General features: G+C 45.7%; 1 protein-coding gene across 4 annotated transcripts in view; it reads left to right on the top strand.

Moving 5' to 3' along the window:
* Positions 1–25,269, top strand: part of LOC309344308 (receptor-type tyrosine-protein phosphatase V-like) — a 54,898-nt gene extending 29,629 nt beyond the window's left edge. Inside the window, exons 17-37 of one of the 4 annotated variants that reach the window (XM_081866580.1) lie at positions 86–223; positions 321–531; positions 3,992–4,059; positions 4,417–4,540; positions 5,824–5,871; positions 6,709–6,802; positions 8,059–8,149; positions 9,221–9,297; positions 13,095–13,229; positions 14,839–14,961; positions 15,304–15,464; positions 16,122–16,257; positions 16,930–17,009; positions 17,491–17,578; positions 17,940–18,039; positions 18,194–18,270; positions 19,931–20,065; positions 20,700–20,822; positions 21,053–21,210; positions 21,668–21,806; positions 23,284–25,269. In XM_081866580.1, the coding sequence (XP_081722706.1) occupies positions 86–223; positions 321–531; positions 3,992–4,059; positions 4,417–4,540; positions 5,824–5,871; positions 6,709–6,802; positions 8,059–8,149; positions 9,221–9,297; positions 13,095–13,229; positions 14,839–14,961; positions 15,304–15,464; positions 16,122–16,257; positions 16,930–17,009; positions 17,491–17,578; positions 17,940–18,039; positions 18,194–18,270; positions 19,931–20,065; positions 20,700–20,822; positions 21,053–21,210; positions 21,668–21,806; positions 23,284–23,343 (2,366 nt within the window). In that variant the 3' untranslated portion in view covers positions 23,344–25,269. Of the gene's footprint in view, positions 1–85; positions 224–320; positions 532–3,991; positions 4,060–4,413; positions 4,541–5,823; positions 5,872–6,708; positions 6,803–8,058; positions 8,150–9,220; positions 9,298–13,094; positions 13,230–14,838; positions 14,962–15,303; positions 15,465–16,121; positions 16,258–16,929; positions 17,010–17,490; positions 17,579–17,939; positions 18,040–18,193; positions 18,271–19,930; positions 20,066–20,699; positions 20,823–21,052; positions 21,211–21,667; positions 21,807–23,283 lie in introns of all 4 variants that reach the window. The other 3 variants (XM_081866578.1, XM_081866579.1, XM_081866577.1) reach the window with 3 other exon arrangements.
* The last annotated feature ends 1,219 nt before the right edge of the window (positions 25,270–26,488 follow it).

Raw genomic sequence — 26,488 nt, 5'->3', positions numbered from 1 at the left:
TTTGAAATATGTTATTTAAACTTTTTATTTATATGTACACCTACTGGTGACACCCTAATACCTCTTCCTTTCTGGCTTTCCGAAGCAGTTCTCCCGCCTCCTGTGCGAATGGACACCCCCCAGTTTGACGCCAGTTCTAGAGTCGTCATCTCCCCTGATATGTTCAGTGAGGAAAATGGCCTCATAGAGTATTATGGAGTTGTTGCCACCACTAACGAGTCTTGTAAGTATCTGCAACCACCATGGGCCATCCTTGTGAGGGGATTCATGATGCCTCCCATAATCATAACGTTGTAGTGCTTCCCTCTCTGTATCTCCAGTGTTGAGGCCCACCCAAGACATCATCTCCCGCACATGGTATGACCACTATTACGGGCAGGAAGACTCTTACTTGGCTCTGTTGGTGCCAAACCCATTTCGTTTCAATGACAGCACCAGTCCCAAGGCCTGGCCAGTGACAGTGGGTGCAGACGAATGCAGTCACTCTCGAAAGACCTGCAATGGAAAGCTGAAAAAAGATTCACAGTACAGGTAAGAGCATAAGAAAGTGCCTAAACAGAACACTAAATGCCTATCTGCTCCATCCCAAAGCCGTGTTCCTTGGTTCACTTGGGAAGCTCACAAGCAGGCATGACGGAAGTGTTCCATCACCAGATCCACAAGGATCTGCTAATCAAAAATATACTGCAGCCTTCTCGCTACTCTTGACCATTGGCCATGCTGGCTGGGGTGGATGGGAGCTGTGGTCCAATAACATCTGGAGGACATCCTGTTGCAGAAGGCTGGTAGACTGTTTCGGCACATGGAGGTGTGAAATTAGGCAAGCTTAACTTGGAATAAACTAAGCTCATTCTTAAGTCTTATGAATCATTGCATAGTAATAATAATAATAATAATAATAATAATAATAATAATAATAATTATAATTATAATTTATTATTTGTACCCCGCCCATCTGGCTGGGTTTCCCCAGCCACTCTGGGCGGCTTCCAACCAAGATGAAAGATATACTAAAATGTCACATATTTAAAACTTCCCTGAACAGGGCTGCCTTCAGATGTCTTCTGAATGTCAGGTAGATGTTTATCGCTTTGACATCTGATGGGAGGGCGTTCCACAGGGCGGGCACCACTACCGAGAAGGCCCTCTGCCTGCTTCCCTGTAACTTGGCGTCTCGCAGTGAGGGAACCGCCAGAAGGCACTCGGAGCTGGACCTGGGGGAGGAGATGCTCCTTCAGATATACTGGACCGAGGCCGTTTAGGGCTTTAAAGGTCAGCACCAACACTTTGAATTGTGCTCGGAAACGTACTGGGAGCCAATGTAGGTCTTTCAAGACCGGTGTTATATGGTCTTGGCGGCCGCTCCCAGTCACCAGTCTAGCTGCCGCATTCTGGATTAGTTGTAGTTTCTGGGTCACCTTCAAAGGTAGCCCCACGTAGAGCGCATTGCAGTAGTCCAAGCGGGAGATAACCAGAGCATGTACCACTCTGGTGAGACAGTCCGCAGGCAGATAGGGTCTCAGCCTACGTATCAGATGGAGCTGGTAAACAGCTGCCCTGGATACAGATTTGACCTGTGCCTCCATGGACAGCTGTGAGTCCAAAATGACTCCCAGGCTGCGCACCTGGTCGGTTCTTCAGGGGCACAGTTACCCCATTCAGGACCAGGGAATCCTCCACACCTGTCCGCCTCCTGTCCCCCCAAAACAGTACTTCAGTCTTGTCAGGATTCAGCCTCAATGTGTTAGCTGCCATCCATCCTCCAACCGCTTCCAGACACTCACACAGGACCTTCACCGCCTTCACTGGTTCTGATTTAAAAGAGAGATAGAGCTGGGTATCATCCGCATACTGATGAACACCCAGCCCAAACCTCCTGATGATCTCTCCCAGTGGCTGCATGTAAATGTTGAAAAGCATGGGGGAGAGGACAGAACCCTGAGGCACCCCACAAGTGATAGCCCAGGTGTCTGAACACTCATCCCCCACCACCACTTTCTGAACACGGCCCAGGAGGAAGGAGCGGAACCACTGTATGACGGTGCCCCCAGCTCCCAGCCCCTCAAGACGGTCCAGAAGGATGTTATGGTCGATGGTATCAAACACCGCTGAGAGATCCAGCAGAACTAGGAAGCAGCTCTCACCTTTGTCCCTAGCCTGCCGGAGATCATCAGCCAGTGCGACCAAGGCAGTTTCAGTCCCATGATGAGGCCTGAATTGGAAGGGATCCAAATGGTCTGCTTCTTCCAGGCGTGCCTGGAGTTGTTCAGCAACCACTCGCTCAATCACTTTGCCCAAGAATGGAAGATTTGAGACTGGGCGATAATTGGCCATCGTGGCCGCATCTAAAGATGGTTTTTTAAGAAGCGGTTTAATAACCGCCTCTTTCAGCGGGTCTGGGAAGGCTCCCTCACAGAGGGAAGCATTCACCACCCCACGAAGCCCATCGCCCAGTCCTTCCCGGCTAGCTTTTATAAGCCAGGATGGGCAAGGATCCAGGAGACAGGTGGTTGGCTTCACTCGGTCAAGCAGCCTGTCCACATCCTCGGAGGTAACAGATTGGAATTGATCCCACACAACTTGACTAGGCAGGACTCTAGCACTCTCCCGCCCCGGCCCTGCTCCCACGGTGGAGTCTACTTCTTCCCGAATCTGAGCAATTTTATCTGCAAAAAACTTTGCAAAATCATTGCAGGAGATCATGTGGCCCGTACCGGGCCCCGATGTCGCAGGTGGTTCCACTAAATTGTTAACCACCCGAAAAAGTCTCCTGCTGCTGTTTTCTGCAGATGCAATAGAGCCACTTGGTAGGCTCGACGTTGAGCTCTAACCTGTGTCCGATCAGATTCGGAATGAGTTATCCGCCACCGGTGCTCTAGCTGTCTCAACGATTGTTTCATTGCCCTCAGATCCGTGGAAAACCACGGGGCTCTCCGGGCTCCATGCAATCGGAGAGGGCGCTTCGGAGCCAAACAGTCAGTAGCCCTGGTTAACTCCACATTCCAGCGGGCCACCAGGGAATCGGCTGAAAGGCCATCAACATGGGATAAAGCATCCCCTACCACTCTCTGGAAACCATTTGGATCCATTAAGTGGCGGGGGCAGACCATCCGAATCGGTCCCACCTCCCTGCAGAGGGGATGGGTCGCAGAGAAGTCCAGTTGCACCAGGAAGTGATCTGACCATGGCACTTCTTTCGTTTCGCTTTTACTTAATGTCAGATCACCAACATCCATAGAGGTAAACACCAGGTCCAAGGCATGTCCGCGGCTATGGGTTGGGCCAGACTTATTCAGGGACAGCTACATGGAGGCCATGCTTTCCACGAAGTCCCGAGCGGCCCCTTGTAAGGTTGTGTCGGCATGGATGTTAAAATCCCCTAGGACAACCAAGCTAGGTGTCTCCAGGAGAACATCTGCCACAACCTGAAGCAGCTCGGGCAGGGAATCCTTGGTGCAGCGGGGAGGTCGGTACACCAAAAGGAATCCTGTACTGCCCCTATTGCCCAACTTCCAGAACATGCACTCAGAAAACTGTATCTTCCCAGTAGGACGCCTGGTGCAAACTAATGACTTCCTAAAAATCACTGCAACCCCCCCTCCCTGCCCACAAGGCCTGGGTTGCTGTGCGTAAGAGAAACCTGGTGGACAAGCAGCGGCAAGGACAGGCCCATCTGCTTCATCCAACCAAGTCTCTGTTACACATGCCAGGTCAAGTCCTCCATCCATGATCAAGTCATGGATGGCAGTTGTTTCAGCTCAACTCTGAAAGTGCTATAGGAATAAAATTTACTACTCAGGAAAATGAATAGAATAGAATAGAATAGTGGCTGATACAGCATTGAGTCTATGTCTCAGTGTAATCACCTTGTGGAGTCATTGGAAAAATAAGGGGCAGGAAGAGAATCATTTACACTGCTGAACTATTTGGAGGGAAGGTGAGGTATAAATGTAATGGATAAATGAATAAAATTCATTTTGTTCTGTTATAGGTTCAGCATTGCTGCCTTCACCAGATATAGTCAACAGGCTCCTAAAGTGTCATTCACAGCATTCTCAGGTGAAACATGTCTCTTCATCTGGTTGCATTCTGGATTAATTAAGCCTCTAGTCTCTTAGCCAATTTCACTAGGTCTTTTTTGGCACCTCCTGTGTATCTTTCAAAATGATGAACAGTACAATCCTGCACATGTCTATTCAGAAGCGTACAGGAGTGCAGCCTCCTTCATAATCGTATTAATATGTTAATCTTGATGCTTCCTGAACAGTGAAGTGGTGGGTGGCAGGAATTCCTGGTGAGTGCCATATATATGATAGATCTCCCTGTAAGGGATATTCTCATGGCTGCCTAAACCTTTGGGTAGAAAGGGAGGAGTCTCATCTAAACTGTACCTTTCACTGTCTTTGTGTTCAGCGGCAGACACCTCAGCAGCCTCTGCTGCTTTATCTGCCCCAGTTGTGGCTGGGATCATTATGGGATTCCTTGTGACAGTCACAGCAATTGCTGGATGGATCTACTGGAAACATCTGAGAGCAAGGAGGTGAGGACAACTGTGGGGGTTGCTGCTTTGGAAGGAATGATACAATGCAGGATTTTAGTATTTGCAGCTTGCCTGGAAATTAGCTGGCAAACCTTGAGTAAATCTAGGGTGCTTCCAGAAAAGAGCCTTCTTGCATTTTTTGGTCATTGCTTTCCTGTTTTTTGTTGCATGTGGAATTCACTAATCCAGGCTTCCTCAACCTCAGCCCTCCAGATGTTTTGAGACTACAATTCCCATCATCCCTGACCACTGGTCCTGATAGCTAGGGATCATGGGAGTTGTAGGCCAAAAACATCTGGAGGGCTGAGGTTGAGGAAGCCTACATGACTAATCTTTCCAAATCACAAAGGGTATTTCATTCCTTTTATGGCTTTTGTTTTTGCTACCATGCCACCATTTCCCATCTACATCAATGAGCATGATGGGATATACGGTAGCTGGATTTGTCTTACCTCTCCCTCCCATATTCCCTCCCACTGAAAATTGCTTTCTTTTTGAGCACAAAATGGCCCTAGATAGACTCTCTGAATGTTTCTAAAATACACTCTGAATGTTTCTAAAATACACACATTCATAATATCCAACAGGTGAGAAACTATGGGCAGGTTTCAGCCAACAATTCCCACTAGAAGAAACAAATGCAAGGACTTCCACCATCCCTGGCACCCCCCTATTGACTGGGGGGCAGGGGAACCCCCAGGGCAGTGCAGGAGGCAAAGAAGGGGGTGGGGATCATTCCATCTGGCAGTGACAGAATAATCAACATCGTGTGACATTGAAAATGCCCCCTGTACCCCAAGCACATATAGAAGTTTGGGAACACATATAGTTCTCCCCCATGGAAAGGATACGGGTGGCGCATGTGGGTTAAACCACAGAGCCTAGGACTTGCCGATCAGAAGGTTCGAATCCCCGCGATGGGGTGAGCTCCCGTTGCTTGGTCCCTGCTCCTGCCAACCTTGCAGTTCAAAAGCACGTCAAACTGCAAGTAGATAAATAGGTACCGCTCCAGCGGGAAGGTAAATGGCGTTTCCGTGCGCTGCTCTGGTTCACCAGAAGCGGCTTATTCATGCTGGCCACATGACCTGGAAGCTGTAAGCCGGCTCCCTCGGCCAATAAAGCGAGATGAGCGCCGCAACCCCAGAGTCTGTCACGACTGGACCTAATGGTCAGGGGTCCCTTTACCTTTACCTTTATAAAGTAGGTGAGAGAGTCAGCAGTAAAGAAGGTGCTTGTCTCCCCACTAGGAATTAACCACCTACATGTATGTGCCTTGCTTTCAGAATGAAAAAGGGTAACATCCCCCAAGAAATGGCCACGTACAGCCCAAGGTGAGTGAAGCTACTCTCGTGTCTCCCCTGCTCACTTAGTGTTGTCTTCTGCCACAGCATAGGCAACAAGCCGGGCTTTGGGGCAGGAGGAGTTGTGGGTTTGGCCATTCCAGTCTATCCTGGCAAGGAGGTGTTGTGGCACCAGCTCTCCCTCTAAGAGCTCATCACATGGGATTTCAGCTTGCTCTAGGCTGAGTTGGTTTTACTTCTGTGTTAGTCCCAGAAAATGAGGTACAACATTTAAATAAACAACTTCCTTCCCACTTCTTGCCCTGCAAGGGAATTCCTGTAGGGATGGGTGAATCTTCTGCGAAAACTTTTTTTAATGTAATATACCGTAATGCATTTGGGTATGCTATTTTCAGTAATATATGAATCTATATGCACAATTTCCCCTGGAATGTGCATTTTGTACATGTTACTTGGCTGGAGAACTGCACTGCAGAATTCAGAGAAAGGTGACCTTTCCCCAAAGGATGGCTCTGTTTCAGTTCTTATATTATTTCAGAATGTGTATTAGGTAGATAAGCATTTCTCTCCCATGCTTAGATTCATGCCACACCTTGAAATTGAAGTTATGGTGAATTCTCATTTCAAACAATGGGCTAATTAGCCTCCTTTGGCTACTATAACAGTTTACCATACATCTGCTGATATAACTTGTATTACAAAAGAATGTTTCGTGTTTGTAATTTGAGACTTATCGGAAAGGAACCTGAATTTTACCAAACTTGTTGTGTATGTATATTGAACCACTCCCTCCGTATCTTCATTCTGCCTAAAGGAGGATCCCTGCACAGCGCTCCTCTCACTTATGTGCGTCTTTATTTCTTGCAGAAATACCCACCGGCCAATCCCCATACAGAGCTTCAGGCAATATTATGAGACAAGGGCAGCAAATTCCAATCATGGCTTCTCTCAGGACTTTGAGGTAAGTGCTCCCCTCTTCTTCAAATTTAATCCAGGCTGACTGTGAGGCCACGGTCAGACAACATCATCATTGAATGCAGGCTGCAGAAATTTGCCAGTTTCGTGCTTTTATTAGAGCTAAAATTCACTACCTATGAAATATCCATCGAAACCAAGGCAGGTGAGCATGAAATGTTTCTCCTCTCCTCCCAAATCATCATAATACTGAGTAGTGTGCAGTCTCCTCTTCTTGTTACTTGGTGTCAGTAATAATAATAATAATAATAATAAAATTTATTTATATCCCGCCCTCCCCAGCAGAAGCAGGGCTCAGAGCAGCTAACAACAGTAAAATGATAAAACATTCCAAAATCATTTCATTATAAAATTAATTCAAAACAGATTAATGGCAACCATTGGGCTAAAGTTCTGTGAGGATTGCTAGTTAACCTAGAAGGAGGAATATTTCTCTGCCAGCATGTGCTGACTGCTATAAATTCAGGCAGAAGAGAGGCTATGTTCATGGCGCCCCCAACCACCACTATTCAGTGGTACCTTGGAAGTCGAATGGAATCCATTCTGGAAGTCCGTTCGACTTCCAAAACATTCAAAAATCAAGACGCGGCTTCTGATTGGAAGCCATGGAAGCCGCGTCAGATGTTTGGGTTCCAAAGAACATTCGTAAACTGGAACACTCACTCCAGGTTTGTGGTGTTCGGGATCCAAGGTATGACTGTAGCTTCAAATATCAGTTTAAACAATGGTCAAACTAGAAGAGGCCAAGGGTTTTAAAATAAATTCAGATAAAACAAAAATGTTGCTTAAAAACATGGATGATGAGTAAAAAAAATTGTTAGAAAAATATATATATATATATATATAAAATTGTGGAAAGAGGTTAAGAAAGAGTTGGAGATTTAGGAGAGAACGAAGCTCTCCCTGCTAGGTAGAATTTCAACCACTAAAAGGAATTCCAATAAATCCCAATTGTAAACAATTCAGGCTGCTTCAAAGAATGGAAAAACTATATTTCTAAATTTATTTGGTGGTGGGAAAGCCAAATAAATTGGCTTTCTCTGACCTTGATACTAGACTTGAATGTGGTTTGTTTTAATTGCGATAATCTTTTGTAAGCTGCTTTGAGAGCATCTCAGGCCATAAAGCCGGGAGATGAATATTCTAAACAAATAATAAATCCCCTTCTCTATGAGATTGGCACCTGGCTCAAACTGACATAGGGGATCTTGCTGATAAAGGTTTTCTCCTTCTGTCCCACAGGAGCTGAAGGAAGTAGGGAAAGAGCAGCCAAAAACGGAAGCTGAACTGCCTGCTAACATCCCCAAGAATCGATATCCTCATGTTCTACCATGTAAGTTCTGGACAGAATTATGTATAGCTAATTTGTCCCCTCTTCCTAGTTGGGTTATCTTGGCAAACTCCCTTCTCTGGTTGGCTTCATGCATTTTACACATCTATTGGATGTTGCAGTTTTAGCCATTTCCTGTCCCATGAATTGTAACAGAGCTGAAAGACGGTTGGCTACACCTTCATGCAACTTTTAGCCCCTGCTCCCCTTCCTCATCCTTTTGCCCTTCCCCCTGCTTTACACCCCACCCCCTGAACAAGTCTCCTCTGCGGTAAATCCCACTCTGGTGTCCATGCATGCGTCTGCATGTGTGTGAGTGTGACGACGTGTGTGAGCTGTATGCCTGGCAAATGTGTGGTGGAGTGAACATGTGTGAGATCTGTACATGTAAAATGGGTGCACTGATTGATTGATTATTTAATTTCTGTACCGCTTAATGGTCGGCATCCATCTGTCAGGAGGAGTGTGGTCAAGCTGCTGGATGGTTGTAACACCTGCTGTGGCTGTAGAGACTGATCCGGGAGAGACATGTTTTGTTGCAGCTGGGGCAGATGAAGGCATCCAGTTGTGCTGCTGCAAAAGCACCAACTCTGAGCTTATCCCAGCCATCATGCCCCCTCTGGTCACTGCTGTGGATACACGACCTGACAGCTTGTCTCCAGCCACTGTGGTCATCTGCAAGGGATTCCCACACAGTGGGGTTAATGTTGCCAACCTTCGCATTACACAAACAGCAGAGAATTGGCTAAACTCTTCCACAGGGCTGCCAAGTTGCAACCTGTAGAATCTGATTTCACCTTTGTCTTCTGTGTACCTTCTTCCTTTGCGTGCTGTAAAGGAATATTACAGTCCTTTGCAAACAGAAAGATCAGGGGAGAGGAGCACTTACCTCAAAATCCTAAGAGAAGCCATGATTGGAATTTGCTGCCCTTGTCTCATAATATTTCTTGAAACTCTGTATGGGGATTGGCTGGTGGGTAAAGATGCACAGCAGAGAGAGCAGTGAATTTATATTGGTTTATATGTATTAGCAACTTTGTGTTTAATGTAACATTTTAATATGTAATTGTGCAGATGATTACTCCCGAGTGAAGCTGAGCCTGCTGGATGAAGAACCACATTCTGACTACATCAATGCCAACTTTGTGCCAGTGAGCTCTTTGAATACTTCTGTAACCTTACTGACATCTCATAGGAAGGCTATGGAAGGTGGAAGGTGTTAGGGCACCTGCAGCCAGATGTTCACATATGACTTCACACAGGAATGAAACCTAAATCTCAGGAGGCCTGGTTGACCATTAGAATACTCTGCAAAGTTGGGAACAAGATTTGATTGATTGATTGATTGATTGATTGATTGAATTTGCATCACTATTGCTTCAGTTAGGACGCAGCAGGTATATCATGTGGAGCAAAGAGACTTTCCTAATAATTGCATTCTGTCACTATAGGGTTAGAGTATTTGGTTTCTGTGGAATGATAGAAAATCCAGTTTTTCTTTTCTTTTCAGTAAGTAGGAAGGTAATACAAAAATAGACAAGGATAAAAGGAAAACAAAAGATGGGGAAGATGGGTCAACTGAGCAAGGTGTCAGAATATCATAACTTCCACATGAGTGTAAACATGGTCTAAAAGCGTACTCAGGCATGGACACCATGTTTTCCTCAGTCCAAATTTACTTTAGTCTATCTCTAGGCAAAGACAGGCTTAAGAGCAGAAGAGAAGCCACAAATGTCTCAGCTGCAAGATGGGCCTGGTTTCATAAACTGACAAAGACGGATGAAAGCAAATTTCCGGTATATTATGTCACCATCAGTCTTGCCACCCACTCGCAGCTTCAGGGGGGCTGTCTACTTTTAAAATTTTAAAATCACCATATGAACATTCACACATTTATATGCATCCTCTTTTAATTTCTTAATAAAACCTTACCAGTTCAAAACCGCTCTGGTGATTGAAACTGGGTAATAGGTCCTAGTGACATTGCAGGGGCCAGCCAATCACCACCATGTGCGGCTAGCTGCTTCTTCAGACTTGCAGAGCTGTTTTTTCCCAGAACATGTTTGGGTTTGGACTGAATGGAGCGAGGGCACTCCCTGAGCAGCCCCATTGCTCTAAAACTTTCACTTGTCTTTCCTCTTTCTCCTGCTATTTACAGCTGCATATTAGAGAGCTTGGATGTTTCCCTTATGCCTCTCTGGTGATTTATCCAGGTAATGGCTAGAAAGCGCATCTTTATGTGTGTGCATGCAGCACTTGTATTTGCACACCCAAGTCTGCCTTGTGTGTACATGGTATGCGTGCGTAATAGCACAGCAGTCATGTTTGCATGCTTGTGTAAGGACACTGTGCTTCATTTGCACGTTAACATTTAAAGTTAGAAAACAAGCCTCTTTAGCACAAGAGCATCTGTGTCTCCTTTGCAGGCTGCATTGGCTAAAAGGTGTGTGCCTGGCTGGCTGCTACTGGAAACACAATACTGGAGGAGATGATCTGTCTGATCCAGCAAGGCTCTTTTTGTATTTGTAAAAATGTGAGCAGCGGCAGGCAGTGGCAGATAAGGCAAAGGTGGCAGCCTCTCTTTTACCAAACAAGGATCTGGGCAACTGCTCATTCCTGACAGCCCCTCTTTTACTGAAAAATTGTTCACCACGTATGGAGAAGGGATGCTAGATACAGAGGACCAGAGGGCTAAGGGACAAAGGAGATCAGAGGCTAAACATTTCACATTCCTTTTAGTTTGGTTTGGGTTTTTTGTTTTGTTTTGTTTTTTTTGCTGTCAATACAAAGCATTGCTGGGGGACAGTGCATGGAGATGAGGGTTGTTATTATTATATTTATTTCTACCTTGCCTTTTCCCCAGACAGGGACTCAAAGTGGCTCACAGATAAAATAGGAACAGCTAAAAACATAGGGGAGAAATTATTTTTAAAAAGCAATGAAACCCTAATAGAATATATTAGAAGTGTGCAGAGCAAGGAGTGAGCAAGTGCTGGCTGGGTGGCCATTTAGTGAGGGGGCCATGGATGTGGTAGCAAGGCCAGGCAGGGCTCTGGGGCAGGGAAGGATGGGGAGCCAGGGATGGGGCCCTTCCGGATACACCTGGGCACGACGGAGATCCCTGCGGAAGCTGGCACCTGTGTGTCACCTCCTCAAAATTGTGTGCCTGGGGTCACGCCCCCTTGCCCCTCCCATGCTACTCCCCTGCCTATGACCGTCCAAATGTTGATGGGTTCTATCTGCTATCAGCCATCACCCAACATAGCCAATGATCAGAGATTATGGAAGCTGTAGTCCCAACAATATCTGCAGGGTCACAATTTCCCTGAGAAGGTACCTTCTCCACTTCAGCTCTCTGTGGCACATTGTAGCATGCATCATGATGTGGCTTGAGTGTGTTAATAGCGCAGGCACGGGGTAGTGCATCGAGAAATCTTTCTTAGATTTTCAGGTTGAGCTATCTGATCTTCTGGTTTCTTCAAGCCCAGTGAGGCGGCATTCTATGAACTTGCATTCCTTAAGAGAGCCAGTGTGGTGTAGTGGTTAAGAGAGGTGGACTTGTAATCTGGTGAACCGGGTTCAAGTCTCTGCTCCTCCACATGCAGCTGCTGGGTGACCTTGGGCTAGTCACACTTCTCTGAAGTCTCTCAGCCCCACTTACCTCACAAAGTGTTTGTTGTGGGGGAGGAAGGGAAAGGAGAATATTAGCCACTTTGAGACTCCTTCGGGTAGTGATAAAGCGGGATATCAAATCCAAACTCTTCTTAAGCATGCAGGACTGTGCCTACTGCATTCTGTGGCTTGGAGAATGTGAGATCACCTGAGGAAGCCAGTGGGCCTTTCTTTCACTCTAGAAGAGCCCACAGACCACATTAATCTAAGACTTTTTAAGGGTTTCTTGAAAAGACCATCTTTGATCTCTATTGACTCCCTGTGTCCTAAGCTGAATGTTGTGCATAGCATATGGAATGTAGAAGCATTTTGGATTTTGAGCCTTATAAGGTGTGATGCTATCCTACAGATCCACTGACTGAGGGGTATTAGAAAATGTGGCTCTACTAGCAGAGATGGAGTTACCAGCATGGTATGGTAACTCCCAGTGACACAAGTGGAGTTTTCTACCAGCTTGTCTGTAGTCCTGGTGTATGACAGGGGTGAACATAGGAATGTGCGGCTCACTGTGTTTCTTCTCCATTATTAGAAGGGTTTAAAACTTGCTGTTTAAAAATAATGGGGGAAAGGTGCCGTAAGGAATGTGCAACAATATTATTGTAGGATGGAGAATTAAACCTCTATAACTTTGCTACAGCAGAAGGATGACTCAGAATGTACTCAGTTTTAATCCATACAGCTAAACATCAGTACCTCCATCTGTTAATAATTGGTTACATGAGAAGTTTATTTGGTTATGTTCATAAATAAGCATGCAACATATAAATGAACGTCACAACCAGTGTTGCCCAAAACATTCAGAGCCAGCCAAGTTGGTGAAGGCTGCTGTGTAGCATAAATGCATTCCAAACAGATCTGAAACACTGTTAACTGTTTTGGATGACAACAACAACAAGTTTATTATTTATACCCCACCCACGCTGGCTGGGGCTGATGGGAGTTGTAGTCCAAAACATCTGGAAGGGCCAAGTTGGCGAAGGCTGCTGTGAGGAAATAGCAAACATCTGCAAGACCATAACCACAACCATCCAAAACAAGTCAAGCTTAAAACTCATCCTATTGCTTTCAGTAGGACTTGTTCAGCACTGACATTTGCTGGATTGTGCCCTAAGTTCTTTCAAGGTATAAACTAAACTTTGCTCTATTTAAAAAAAAACAAAAAACAAAAGAACCCACACCACAATACAGAATAATTAAACCAAATCAACACTGTATGCTTTCCTTGATTCAAGAAAAGCATTCTGCGATTGCTAATTCTGCTCATTCATTCTTTTAGGGTTACAACTCCCCGCAGGAGTTCATCGCCACACAGGGGCCCCTGAAAAAAACCCTGGATGATTTCTGGCGGCTCGTCTGGGAGCAGCACATCTGCACCATTGTCATGCTGACTGTGGGCATGGAGAATGGACGAGTAGGTCTGATGGAAGCCCCTACTGTAGGGGCGAGATCCCCCTTTTCAACCCATATAGGCCTCTTTCCCTTCTTGGCCAACTTCCAGGGGCCACATGGCAGAGGTGGGCAGGGCTAAAAGCAGAAGCAGGTGGAGCAATCAATGTTAATTTACTCTTGCACCCTTCCCTATCCTCCACTCCAACAAACAAGAAGCAGAAATGCATATTCTAGCCAAGTAGAAACACACAAAGCAGGGCCCATGGAAGAAGGGTCTTGCTTGGGGAAAGATCTGGTGGGGGGGGGGGCAGATAGAGAAACGTGGAGGGCCTCATTCAGCCCCTGGCCTGAGGTTCCACATCCCTGCCCTACTGTTTATGGTCTAGGGAACAAGAGTTTTGCAGCGTGGTAGTATCAGTGCCCTTTGCACAGGCAGTGGGGGAGTCTTGATGGCCACTTGGGACCAATACTTCTTTCCATCAGTATTGTCAGAGGCCTGTTGCTTTATATCTAGTGGAAGGGAATTCTGAGGCCAGAAGTAGATATTGTATGAAATTGTGTGTAACAAAAAAAAAGTAAAGCAGACTTGGGAGGCTTTGATCTTGAGTGAAGGATCAGTGCCTCACCCTTTACCCACCAGCCATTTCCCCACTCAAAATCATCCCCAGCAGTTTCTGCCCCCTTCCCTCGGAAGCAGAAAAGCACGATAACAATTGAGATCTTGTGCATATAAGCTACGAGTCCAGCATTTCTAATTGCCTGAGTTAACATCTTTTTGCGGGTGGTAGCTGATCAAAAATTTATAAACTTTTCTTAAATAATGAATGTTAAGAAAAAAGCAAATTAAAGGCTAGGCTACATGATTAAAATTAGAAGAACCTATTGGCCAATGGGAATACCCAGAAGTATAGAAATGATTTATTATTGCGGGCCAGCTGAAGAGAAAGTTAACGACTGCGGTATATTACTACTACAGGTTGACACATAATCATAGCCCAGTGTGCAGGAAATGTGGGACTGATGCTGGTTTTGCTTCATGGTAAAGATCTATGGGAGAGAGAAAATAATGAAAGCATTTTTATTGCTACTGTTGCTATTGTATCCTGCTGTGCCTCCAAAACAAGAGCCCAGGACAGCTAACGATGATCAAACCACTACTACAAGTCGCCAAATATAACTATAAAATATCCATAAAAGCTGACCGATCAGCACAAAACAATCTGCAACTGGTATTAAAACAATCTCATTCAATCATTCGTTTAAATAGTGACATAATAACTAGCTAAGATTTGTAACTCAATCCCATTCTTTTTATTTATTTTTACTGTGCTGCTTACTCACACAAAAACGCCGAGGCCAAAAAAGGGAGAACTCCTCCCATCTTGTGTGGTTACTTTTAACAAGCATACTATACACAGGAGTGCAGATAGAGACTCCAAAACACGGTGGAAGTGGTTTTGACATTTCCTGCATTCGAAGCGGCTTGTTTTCAGGGAAGATAGTATGTGTTGTGCCCAGCACTGTAGAATCCACCAAGCATGTTGCACAAGGATAGCCAGGGGCAATATATAAGGAAAGAAGGTGCTCGTTTCCTTTGGAAATATTAATTGCAGTTCCATCTCCCTTGCTAGGTGCTGTGTGAATACTACTGGCCCTCGGACACTTCTCCTACCTCTTTTGGGCAGATCAGCATCCACCTGCTCGCTCAGAATTTTGCAGATGAGTGGACTACACGGGAGTTCAAGCTCCAGCATGTGAGTAGGAGACCAGAAATACCCCATGGCACCTCCCAATAATCTTTCCCAATCAAAAATGCAAATATAATATAAACCGCAGCGTTGTGGTGCTCCAGGGAATCCTAATGACTGGAAACAAGGCAAAGCTCTTACCTTTTGCGGACGGTTGAGAAAATCTGGAATAAAGAGTACATGCTTCATAAGCTTGTGGACCAGCTTTCTTGGTTGTAGTACCCAAATTCAGCAGAAGCATATCTCATGCAGTTTAATGGCAGATGCTTCCTCTCTTGCAATTTCAGGTTTAGGACTTTGCCTGAGCTGCTTCTGTGGGCACTAATGTGGGCATCTCTTATCACACAGGAAGGGCTAAACATGGAAAGGAGAGTAACTCACTTGCACTACACAGCATGGCCTAATCATGGTGTTCCTGAGTCCACAGCTTCCATGATTGCCTTTATAGAGTTGGTGCGAGCACACATGCAGGGTGCAAAGGAATCTGGGCCTACGCTGGTACACTGCAGGTAAGTTTCAGGCAACGCACTTGGCTGGTTATTAATGTTGGGATTCCTTTCCACCCTTTGCTGCATGGGATTGTTGTGTGTCACATGTCTGTTTACATTACAGCACAGATTGCTGGTGTGAGCAGAACTTCTGCTCTGTATTGCTTTTGTTTTTAGTCTCTCTCCGAGAAGACGGCAAGGAGAGATGCCATGTTTTCTTTGTCTTGATTTATGTATAATAAATGCGTAGTTTAGTATGTGTCTACAGCCTCAAGCCTCTTCTGTTGCGCAGTTTACACTGCTGAGTAAAGTGCTCAACTCTGCAAGCTTGAGTCACTGATGTACATCGGAGCAGAGGTCGATGAATCTCTGCAGCGGCAAGACTGAGGGAAAACACTCCAGCTGGGGCCGAGTCAGCTGGCCTTTCGACCCCCCTAGATTCCGACACTTACTACCAAAACCTGCAAACGCAACGAAACATCAAGAAAAATGCTGCCATAAAATCATTCAGTTGGTAAACATCATTGCCTTGCCATGGTTGGCATGATCAGGTGTCCTCTTTGCCCAAATTCCTTGACTGCTGGGGTCACAAAAGGTAGGGAGCACAGAATGAGAAGGAATGAAGGCCTCCAAGGTAAGCTGTGTGAAAGAGCCTCTTCTTTCCCTGTAATATTGCAGTGCAGGTGTGGGGCGCACCGGGACTTTCGTTGCTCTGGATCGGCTCCTGCAGCAGCTGAAGTATGAGAAGGTGGTGGATGTGTTTAACACCATTTACAGCCTGCGGATGAACCGCCACCGAATGATTCAGACACTGGTGAGAAACTCTGAGCTGCCTCTCAGGTCGGTGGTTGCCCTGACATGGGAATCATTCAATGACACAAGATGGCCTTACCCTTTCTTCTGGGTGTTTGTGGCCAATGCGGAGGGATGGAGAAGATGCCAGAGACACAATGGGCAACAGAATCTAGAAGGAACATCAGTGAGGGACCTGGGGGAGGGCTCAAGACATGGCAAGAACAGCCAACCTCTTGGAGTCCATAAGCACATTGGCAAACCAGAAAAGCTGTCATGCACACAGACACACACAAACATACTGCAACCAAGAGCACATGGCAAACTGTTCTAGTGGCTACAAGAGAATGCTTCTTTCAAGCCTAATTTCAGTGAAGGGGTGGGATCCTTTGGGCATCCTCTATGGGCATGTGGAGAAGCAAATGAACAAAATGGGCAGCTACTGAAAAATAAGCATAGGATGAGGTACAAGCATTGGCTGTCAACTGGTTTGCAAGCAGCTTCTTTTTTATTTTATTTATAGAGGCTGTAGAAAGAACAGTTCTTTGGCAAGTCAGTGCCAGTTCAGGAGTAGAGGCCTGAAGCTCCCAGCTGCACATTATAATGATTAGACCTGGTTGCCTTTCTATTTCAAGGTGCACTGCAGTGCTTTCAGGGTCTCCGTGTACATAAAATATGTGCTCTTCTCTTCTAGGGGCAGTACATTTTCCTGCACAACTGCATCCTAGAGAAGATCTCTGAAGACCCACAGATTGGCCTGTCTGGAGTGGATCTGTAAGTTTATACCTAATTTCCCCTTCCATTCCAGTGGAATGCATAGTTCTCTCCTGTAAGCCACCCCTCCCCCTGCTTAACATAGCTATTGTGCCCAGAAATGAGGCTACTCCTTCTTCCCCATCCATATGTGCAAACAGGCTATTACATTGCTGGATCAGAACTAGCACAAGTATAATGCAAAGGGGGGAAACCGGTTGGTTGGTTGGTTGGTTGGTTGGTTGGTTGGTTGGTTGGTTTCCCCATTCATCATCTGGAAAGGTCTATAGGGATCAGCAACCAGGGCACCACACTCATTGCAAATAGGCATGGCCTGCCTCAAATAGCAGCAGAGGCTTCTTGTTCAGTAGGAGTTGCAAGAAGTCTCCTGGGACCACAGTGTCTTGTTCTCTTTTCAAGGCAGCTGTGCCATCAGCTCATGTTAGAGGGATATGGAATGGGGAAGCTGAATAATTAAACCCATCTCTCATGTTTTCTCAAGCTCCCATCCTGTCCCTCTCAAGAACTTTGTTCAGCACCACGCAAAGAACAGTTCCAAGGCCAACACTGGCTTCCTAAGGGAGTATGAGGTAAGAGGTTGGCACACAGGGATGCTGGGTTTTAAGGGTGCTCCCACTCCACATGCCATGTGGGTGGCCAGATTGGGCCGCATCAGAGATGCACGACTATCACCATGAGGGCAGCTCAGGCTCAAGCTGTGAAAATATACATCCAGCTGCATGTAGCATGTAGTTAACTCTTCGGAATGAAGGTTTTGAAGACCTCTGCATTAGCAGCTGTATCAATGATTAAAGTACTCACCATTGACTCTGGGGTCAGTGATCCTGCATGCTCAATCATAGTGAAAAGTCCACCCCAACCCATCTCTCTTTCTCTCTCTCTGTCTCTCTCTCTCTCTTTCTTTTCTTCTGCTTTGCTTCTCCCCATCAGCAGATGCTCCTGGAGGCTGCCAAAGAGGAAGTCAATTCAGCAGTACCACTTTCTAGCAGTGGCAACCAACAGATCAACCTTCCCTCAAGCAAGAACTCTTGTGAGTAACGGGTTTTGTGGTTAGTATTGTTGCTGTGCATGAATTACGGGTGGGGCATAAGGCGCTGAGCTGAAATTCTGCTGCGCAGGATTGAGCTGTGCCTGACGCACTGTGTCACCCCACCCTCCACCTTCTCACAAAGGCTGTTTTGCAGATGATCGCTCAAAAGTGAAGTTCTCGCAGCTGGATCGAGATCCCTTCTCAGACCTCACGAATGTCTGGCTCATCCCTGTGAGTCCACCATGAATTTCATTTCTCCCCTTTTGGGTCCTCTGTTGTTGCATTCAGATGTCTTTGCTGCATGCTGCACTCCTATAGAAGGGTTCAGTTACTTGTATCACTGCTTTGAGGGTTTTTTTTCTTTTGCAATCAAGAGATATATATACTTTTTAATGAAATGTTATGAAATAAATGTACAGTGGACGCTCAGGTTGTGAACGTGATCCGTGCGGAATGCATGTTCGCAACCCGCACCTGCCCGTTTGTGCATGTGCGGGTTGCGATTCGGCGTTTCTGCGCATGCGTGACTGCCGAAACCCGGAAGTAACCCGTTCCGGTACTTCCAGGTTTCGGCGGTCCGTAACCTCAAAAAATGCAACCTGAAGGGTCTGTAACCCGAGGTATGACAGTATGTGCTTTTCCTTGCTTTGGTGAGAGAGAAAAGGCTAGGCCATAGCAAGTACAACTCAACTGCTGCCAAGCTGTGAGAAGGTAACAAGTGGATTCTGCGATCCTGGCTGTTCCTTGGCTTCAGGATGAGAACAGAAATAGTGCTCTGACGGCGCAGCGGCAGCAGGAGGCTCCATTAGCTAAAGTGGTGCTTCAGGTTAAGAACAGTTTCAGGTTAAGAACGGACCTCCGGAACGAATTAAGTACTTAACCCGAGGTACCACTGTATTAGAAATCAAAATAATATTGATAAACTGGAGAGTTGGGACAAAATGTACAAGTGTAAAAGGAATGCCACTTCAAGGGAAATAAGCCCGAGTGTGCAAAAACTACTCAATAAACAGTGAGTTCTTAGAATCATAGAGTTGGAAGGAACCATGGGGGTCATGTAGTCCAACCCCCTGCACTGCAGGAATATTTTTGCCTGTGGTGCTCGAATCCATGACCCTGAGATTAAGAGTCTCATGTACTAGCGATTGATCTGTTGCAACCCCTGAAATTAATACAAGACCTGCTAAAGTGCCACTGTGCAAAAATGGCAAACACTTTTTGAGGTTCCATTGGCAAAAGTATATTCAGAGACAATGGAGGGCCAAGTACACAATCACTGGTTACAAATAATTGTTAAGTAATTACAGTAAAAGCAAATAGTGCATTGTGGGAACTTTGTGACTATTCTGCCAGTGGTGAGTATAGGAGATAATACAGTGGAAGAGGATGGAGAGCTGACTTCCGGATGAGGGATACAGCAAGTAAATTTCAAATGTAATACCTTGTTTGGGAATCTATATAGCAGCAAGTACCTGGGCCAGCCTTCTTTAACCTGGTGCTCTCCAGATCTGTTAGACTACAACTTCCATCAGCCCCAGCCAGCATGGCCAAATGTAAGAACACCAGGCTGGAGCTGGCTGAGCTCGACAATCTATTAAGGTAGTTTAGTTCACAAAAATCCCCTGATTTATCAAGACCAAGAAATCTAGTCTAAGACAAGTACTTAAAGAAAGAAAATATGCTTTCATTTCACCCTCTGATCTGTCACTAAAGTTGCTAGCAACTCCTGGTGCCTCATCTTCAACTAACTTCCCATGGGAGAATAAGCCAGTTACAGATACCATAACCTGCAGCTTATTCCTTATCCAAGCTTAGACCAGACTAATCTTCTTCCGCTGGCACTTTGCTAACTCTGCTAAATGAGACTCTGTTTTTCTTTTTCTTTTGGCAGGGCTGTAACTCAGCCAAGGACTATATAGCTATTGAAGGACCTGACAAACTGGCCCTGGAGGAATTCTGGGGGCTGGTCTGGGAACATGGAGTCCACACCATCATCACTCTACTACCTGGACAGACAAACAGCCCCGTAAGATTCGCATTATGCAGACCCACAGAATTATAGAGGCAGGTCCTTCTGGGATAGCTGCAATCGCTGGGGCCATAGCACAGAACTATGGGACAAGTTCAGTTTGGGCACCTGGAATTGAGAGCTGTGCCGTTTAGAATCCTGGCTGTGTAAGAACTGCTTTTCCATGAGTGGTTCCCATTAACTGGAGCTATATCTGAATGGTGGCACCATGTGGTCAGGGCAAATGTAACTGCAGCTACAACTCGGTCCAGTATACCTGAAGGAGCGTCTCCACCCCCATCATTCTGCCCGGACACTGAGGTCCAGTGCCGAGGGCCTTCTGGCGGTTCCCTCATTGCGAGAAGCAAAGCTACAGGGAACCAGGCAGAGGGCCTTCTCAGTAGTGGCGCCCGCCCTGGGGAACGCCCTTCCAGCAGATGTCAAAGCGATAAACAACTACCTGACATTCAGAAGACATCTTAAGGCAGCCCTGTTTAGCGAAGTTTTTAACGTGTGATTTTACTGTATTCTTGGTTTCTATGGAAGCCGCCCAGAGTAGCTGGGGAGGTCCAGCCAGATGGGCAGGGTATAAATAATAAATTATTATTATTATTATTACTACAACTCCTATTTTTTATGTGTGTATGTGTAGACTCCAGACAACTCATGCTGGCCCTCTGAAGGTGAACCTGTGTGCACAGAGACGTTGACCATACAGCAAGGCCCAGAGAAGGTTATTTCAGGATGGCCATGCACTCAGCTGAGACTGAAATATGTACGTGAGTTGGGAATAGTGGGGGAAAGCCATGGGGCCGTGGGCAAAGGCAAGAAGAACAATGAAGCAATATCATTGGACATGTGTGTTTTGTGGGGGAAACTCCTTGTCACCATAGCTAAGCTTTTGAGCTACACAGAATTCTTCATTTGTGCATTGGCCTGCCCTCTACACTGCATTCCCAAACAGTTGCTAGATTGATTATCATAATGTCTTTCTTACTTTGTCAGGAGAAAAAGGCCAAGGAGAGGCTGCTGCAACGGTTCCGGTTCCCTTTGGGGGAAGGAGAGGAATTTCCAGACCCTGAGATCCTGGTGGGCTTCCTCACCACTGTCAGGCAACTGGTGCCATATCGGAAAAGAACAAATCCCTTGGTCCTGCATTGCAAGTAAGGCCCTGCCTCTCAGGTACCCTTGGGCTCTTGCCCAGTAGGCAGCCCTTTTTAGCCCTTTTCCTGCTGCATATGCCAATCCTAAGATGTAGGCATTCCCATCTCACTGAGCTGATACCCATCAGTAAAAGGGCTACTATCCGACCCCCTGCTGGTTCTATCTAGTGGCATCCAGTATGTGGAACTCCCTGCCTCATGACTTCAGTTTTTGTGACCAAGTTGTGCCTTTCCATCAAGCTCTTTGGTGATGATGCTGATGTTTTGGTAGGATCACCTGTGTTGTGATTGTCACTTGCTGTGTTGACGTGAGGAATTATAAGCTCCTGGTTTTAACTAATGTCCAGTGGTTAATGGTTTTATGGATGGTATTTTTTTATTGTATTGTGAACTGTCCTGTGCTGAAGGGCGCACTAGTTTATTTTTATTTTAATTATTTGATTTTTTTCTTTCACAGTTCTGGCGGCGTAGGCCCGATCGGGGTGCTGATTGCCCTGGATACTCTGCTGCAGCAGCTGAAAGGAGAGAAGAGTGTGGATGTATATGGTGTTGTTCTGAGGCTGGTGAGGAGCTGCTGCCTCATGACTCCAACACTGGTAGGTAAAGGGCAGAAAGGGAAGCTTGAGCAGCAATGGTAGCCAAGAGCTGTGTCAAGGCCAAAGGACACTATGCTGTTCCATGCTCTGCCCTCCTGCAGGACCCCTGTGCTTTCTGTCTCCCTAAAGCTAGTCAAGGAGGACATGGGATCCCTGATGGACTTTCCCTTTACTGTACTGGGGTACACTTTTTGCATGGCCATCCAATATTGTGGTTCAAAGTGGGGAAGTAGGTAATTCCAGTCATGACTCCGTCTGATCTTATTTAGCAAGCCCCTTGGACGGGTCTCTACAGCTCAGTGCCCTCTCCCCCTCTCCAGCCACCATCTGTCTCATATTCATGAAGAGCTGGGAAATATTGGGCAACTTTCACACAACAGATATTTTTGGACCTGCTTTCTTTCATCAAAGCCAGAGGGATGTCAACCAAGGTTTTCAGTTCAGGCTTTTCCATATCATCAACCAAAGCATTTTCCATCCCTTGTGGGATACTCCCAAATACTCTGACTCTGTGGGATGTTTATTTCATCTGCATGTAATAGAAACTGGGGGGTAGGGATCGTTTTTTGCTGCTGTTCATCTTTTGAAAAATTCAAAGAGGCTAGATGTAGTCTTGATGCTATGCAGGAAAGGGAGAGTTCATAATCTCCAAAGACTTTGGGGGGTGGAGTCAAGTAAATAGTTGTACTAGAGGATGACAGTGTAATGAGTTTTGCTAGCCCAACTGAGCTTCCTCCTCCTCCCTCTGTAAAGGTAAAGGGACCCCTGACCATTAGGCAAACCATTTGAAGCACTGGGAAAATGCAGCCTCAGCAGCAGTATCTTCTGCAGGGAATATGTCCAGCCTCTAGGGCAGATGTCCAGCCTCTATACAGTAAATGAGGGACAAATGCACATTTACTGCATAAAAATGTTTGTGTATGTCAGGTACATATGCCCAAGACTGCAGTATTAGGCTGCTTCCACATCAGCTGATCTTTGTGGCAGTTGTGCCACTAGAGGGCATTGTGCTCAAGCCCTTCTAAGTAAAATCCTGTGTATTGCAGGACTTATCACAGACCGAAAGCTGCAGCACAGGTGTACCATACAACTTAAATTGCATACACACATACACACCAAGTTAGAGCTCCCTGACATTGCCAGAGGAGAAGAATGTGGCCCTCCCTAGTGACCAAGCTGCAGAGATGCTCACATATGCAGCCTGCATGCTTCCTGTAGACATAGAGCAGCTATAAGGGGTTCCACAGTGTGTTTTTGTGCCCCTGCTGCTGAATTAGCAGTTTGATCTAGCTGAACATGCCTAGTTCATTGTAAATTCCTGGACCTAATTCCTGGCCTGTTGTGATGGCAATCCTTGGCTGTGTTTTCCCTTTTCACCTTGGAGTATTATTACAGATTCTTTGATTGTCCATGGGAGATGATGAGGGCAGAGCTCCTAATCTCTCTATCCCGCCCCCCTCTGCTTCTCTCTCTCTAGGATAAGTACATTTATCTGTACGAATGCATTCGTGACATCATCACCCAGAAGCAAGTTTAAGTTGCCGCTCTTTGTTAGATGGGTGGAATGCACCGAGCACAATAGTGTTGTAGGCATAGCCAGGATGGAAGTGATCCTATGTGGAGATGAGCAGCTGCATCTTAGCAAGAGCAGAGTGGTGAAATAAGAAGAGCCAAGAACAGTGAGCTGATTACAAGGAACTTAAATCTGCTGTCAGAAAAGTACGGGTATCCATGTATCCCCTCGGTCAGGATGGATTTGGAGGGGAGGGGTTGGGGAGAAGCTTTCCTGAGACTACCTGGCTTGGCTTCAGCATTTTGGGATTCTGAAGAACCTCAAGGTTCCCATACACTGACAGAATTCGTAGGGACCACAATAATGGAATCAAGAGGTCTTATCAAGTATGACAACCTTTTGGACAACTTGTGCCATTCTAGATGTTTCGTGCCAGAAAGAGATACGGCAGGAGATGATGTAGTAAAAGGTGATGGGCAGGACAGATCAATGGTCCAGCTTTTCTGCTACCACATGCCTGATACTTCTTGTTTTTGACCCTTGTGCCAGTGGACTTGCACAGCTGGGTCTGTGTAATCAATTTGTCAGACTGACACAGTCCCCAGTGCAACATGTCTGGGTGATTCCCTTGCACAAGCAGACTCATCCAGCTCGCATGGCGTCAAGAACAGGACAGCACTGACTAAGTTGCAGTATCTTCTTCACAAAAGCACCTCTGAAATAAGCATAGATCATCTTGCACACAGGGAAGGAAAGTTTAAACCGTCGGCAGTTTATGAAACCTTATATGATGCAGCAAGAGTGAGTAAAAAGAGGCTAAGCATGTTTACACAGAACGAAAGAATGGTGGTATCCAGTCTAATGAAACTAATAGAAAGCTAGTTCAAGGATATCTCAAGGACTTCTTTGCACAATGTAAAAATAACCTATGGAATTCAATGCCAAGGGGAGTTGTCTATTTGTATAAGTGCTTATGTGGCTGCAATCCTATATCAGATACCAGGAGTAAGTCCCACTGAACTCAGTAGAGCTTATTTCTGAGTAGAGGGTTGCACTGTTAATGGATTAGACTAATTAATGCAGGATGAGGATATCCAGATGAAAGGATAGAGTAGGGACAGCTAATGTAGTGGCCCTCTAAATTTTGTGGACTACAGCTCCCATGAGCTCCAGCCAGCATGGCCAGTGGGAAGAGATCACAGCAACTGTAGTCCAGCAACATTTGCAGGGCACCATGTTGGCTACCTCCAATATACAGAGAGGGTTAGACGCAATGCAGAATGTGGATACAATCATTTTACCCTATTTGTGCATTTCTTTAGCACAAAACTCTGGCTACTGTTTTGGGAGATTTCTAAAAGAAGAAGAAGTTTTAAGACCACTCTTAGTTTGATTCAGCATGTTTTCATAACAGTCCATATATTCCACATGGTAAGCCCATCAAGAACCGTCTCTCAGAAAGCAGACAAGACTTATCATCATTATCCCCCAACACCCTCTGATTCTGTTCTGTTCCACTTCCTGCCTTGGCTCTTGACACTGCAAGGCCCCCTCTTGAGAGCTGGGCTTGTTCTCTCCAAAACTCTGGTTCCTCTAGTGTTGCAATTCTTTCCCTGGGAAAGGGGGGTATTGGGAATATCTGCCATTGCACTCAATGGGGCTTAACTTGTGATTGAACATGCTTAGGATTAAATTGCAGGACATTCTTTGGTAAATTTGATTCCCGTCTTCAGTTTGAGTCTCATCATGCCCAATTCTTTCTACTTTAAACTGGCTCACTCTCAACTCTGTTTTTAGAATGGACACATTTTTTTTTAAGAGGCTTGAGGAGTATGCTGAAAGCAAAATGTAGTTGTAAATGAAAACAACTTTCCCCAGTTTCTCTGAAACAGAGAAAAAATGGGGGGAGGGGGTTTGTAATAATAAATTATTCGTTTTTAAAAAATGAAATTTAACACTTTCCTGGTTTTATTTATTTATCCAAATATTTATAAACCACAAATACATGAAATTAATATCATGGTGACATACCATCCAATCATTAAAACTTAATAATATTGAAAGAACAATATGACCAACAACACAATCCAGTTCTCTAAAAATGTTTGACCAACAGATGAATTAATATCAACATTGTAAGAGCCTCTCGGAATTCAGACAGTACTCCAAAGTAGAGGAGCCACTGTGGTGAGAGCCTTTGTTTGTGTAAAGGTAAAGGGACCCTGACAGTTAGGTCCAGTCACGGACGACTCTGGGGTTGTGGCGCTCATCTCACTTTACTGGCCGAGGGAGCCGGCGTACAGCTTCTAGGTCATGTAGACCCCTCTTAAGCCATGGTTGGATATCTTGCTGTCAGGGTACCTCAGTCATCAAGAGGGATTGGTGTTCCGCTAGAGGGCAGTGCTGCCATCTACAGTACACACACAGGATGGAGATTCCAAAGGACAGGTAGGTAAAGAAGAGAAAGGGATTGCTGATGGCTTTGGAACCAACAAATTTATACAACTGAAAGATGTAGAATAGTTCACTTGTTGGGAAACATGGCTTGAATGGATCCAGGCAGAATCAGCACATGGTGAAGAAGTTGAATGACAAAGGATGCTGTTACGGTAAAATCTGGGTGCGAGGCTGCTCTGCCACCCAGCTCGTCGGACTAAGTCCGCGGGTCCCTGCGGAGGAAAATGAGCTCACCCGGAGACAGGAGCAAGCTGCAGAAGATCCAAGTTTATTGCGCAACAGGTTCAAGGCGAGATTGAACAGCGAGAAAGGGGTGACATGAACTTTTGAAACTTCCCTCCATGTCCCAGAATACAGTCCCAGTTACATCATGAATACTTTAAGAAGAGGTTGGGTTACACAGATTACATCATGAATACATTAAGAAGAGGTTGGGTTACACAGATTACATCATGAATACATTAAGAAGAGGTTGGGTTACACAGGATTAACATATGGAGGAGGGAGGGGGGAATATGCAGAGCTGGAGATATGTGCAGATAAGCACATCCTGAGTACCGTGATGAGAAGACAATGGTCCATGTACGCATAGTCTGTCACCTGGCATTGCCAGGAGGAAAGGTTTGGTAGAGTGATTTGACAGGACTAGGGTCTTGATACCTTGCTTGAGGGATTATGGAGGACAGGGGAGGTATAATGGAGTCCTAGAGAA

The sequence above is a fragment of the Podarcis erhardii genome, assembly GCF_964252035.2.
Source record: "Podarcis erhardii genome assembly, chromosome: 6".
NCBI classification, from domain to species: Eukaryota; Metazoa; Chordata; class Lepidosauria; order Squamata; family Lacertidae; genus Podarcis; species Podarcis erhardii.
This window is presented reverse-complemented; position numbering and strand designations above follow the sequence as displayed.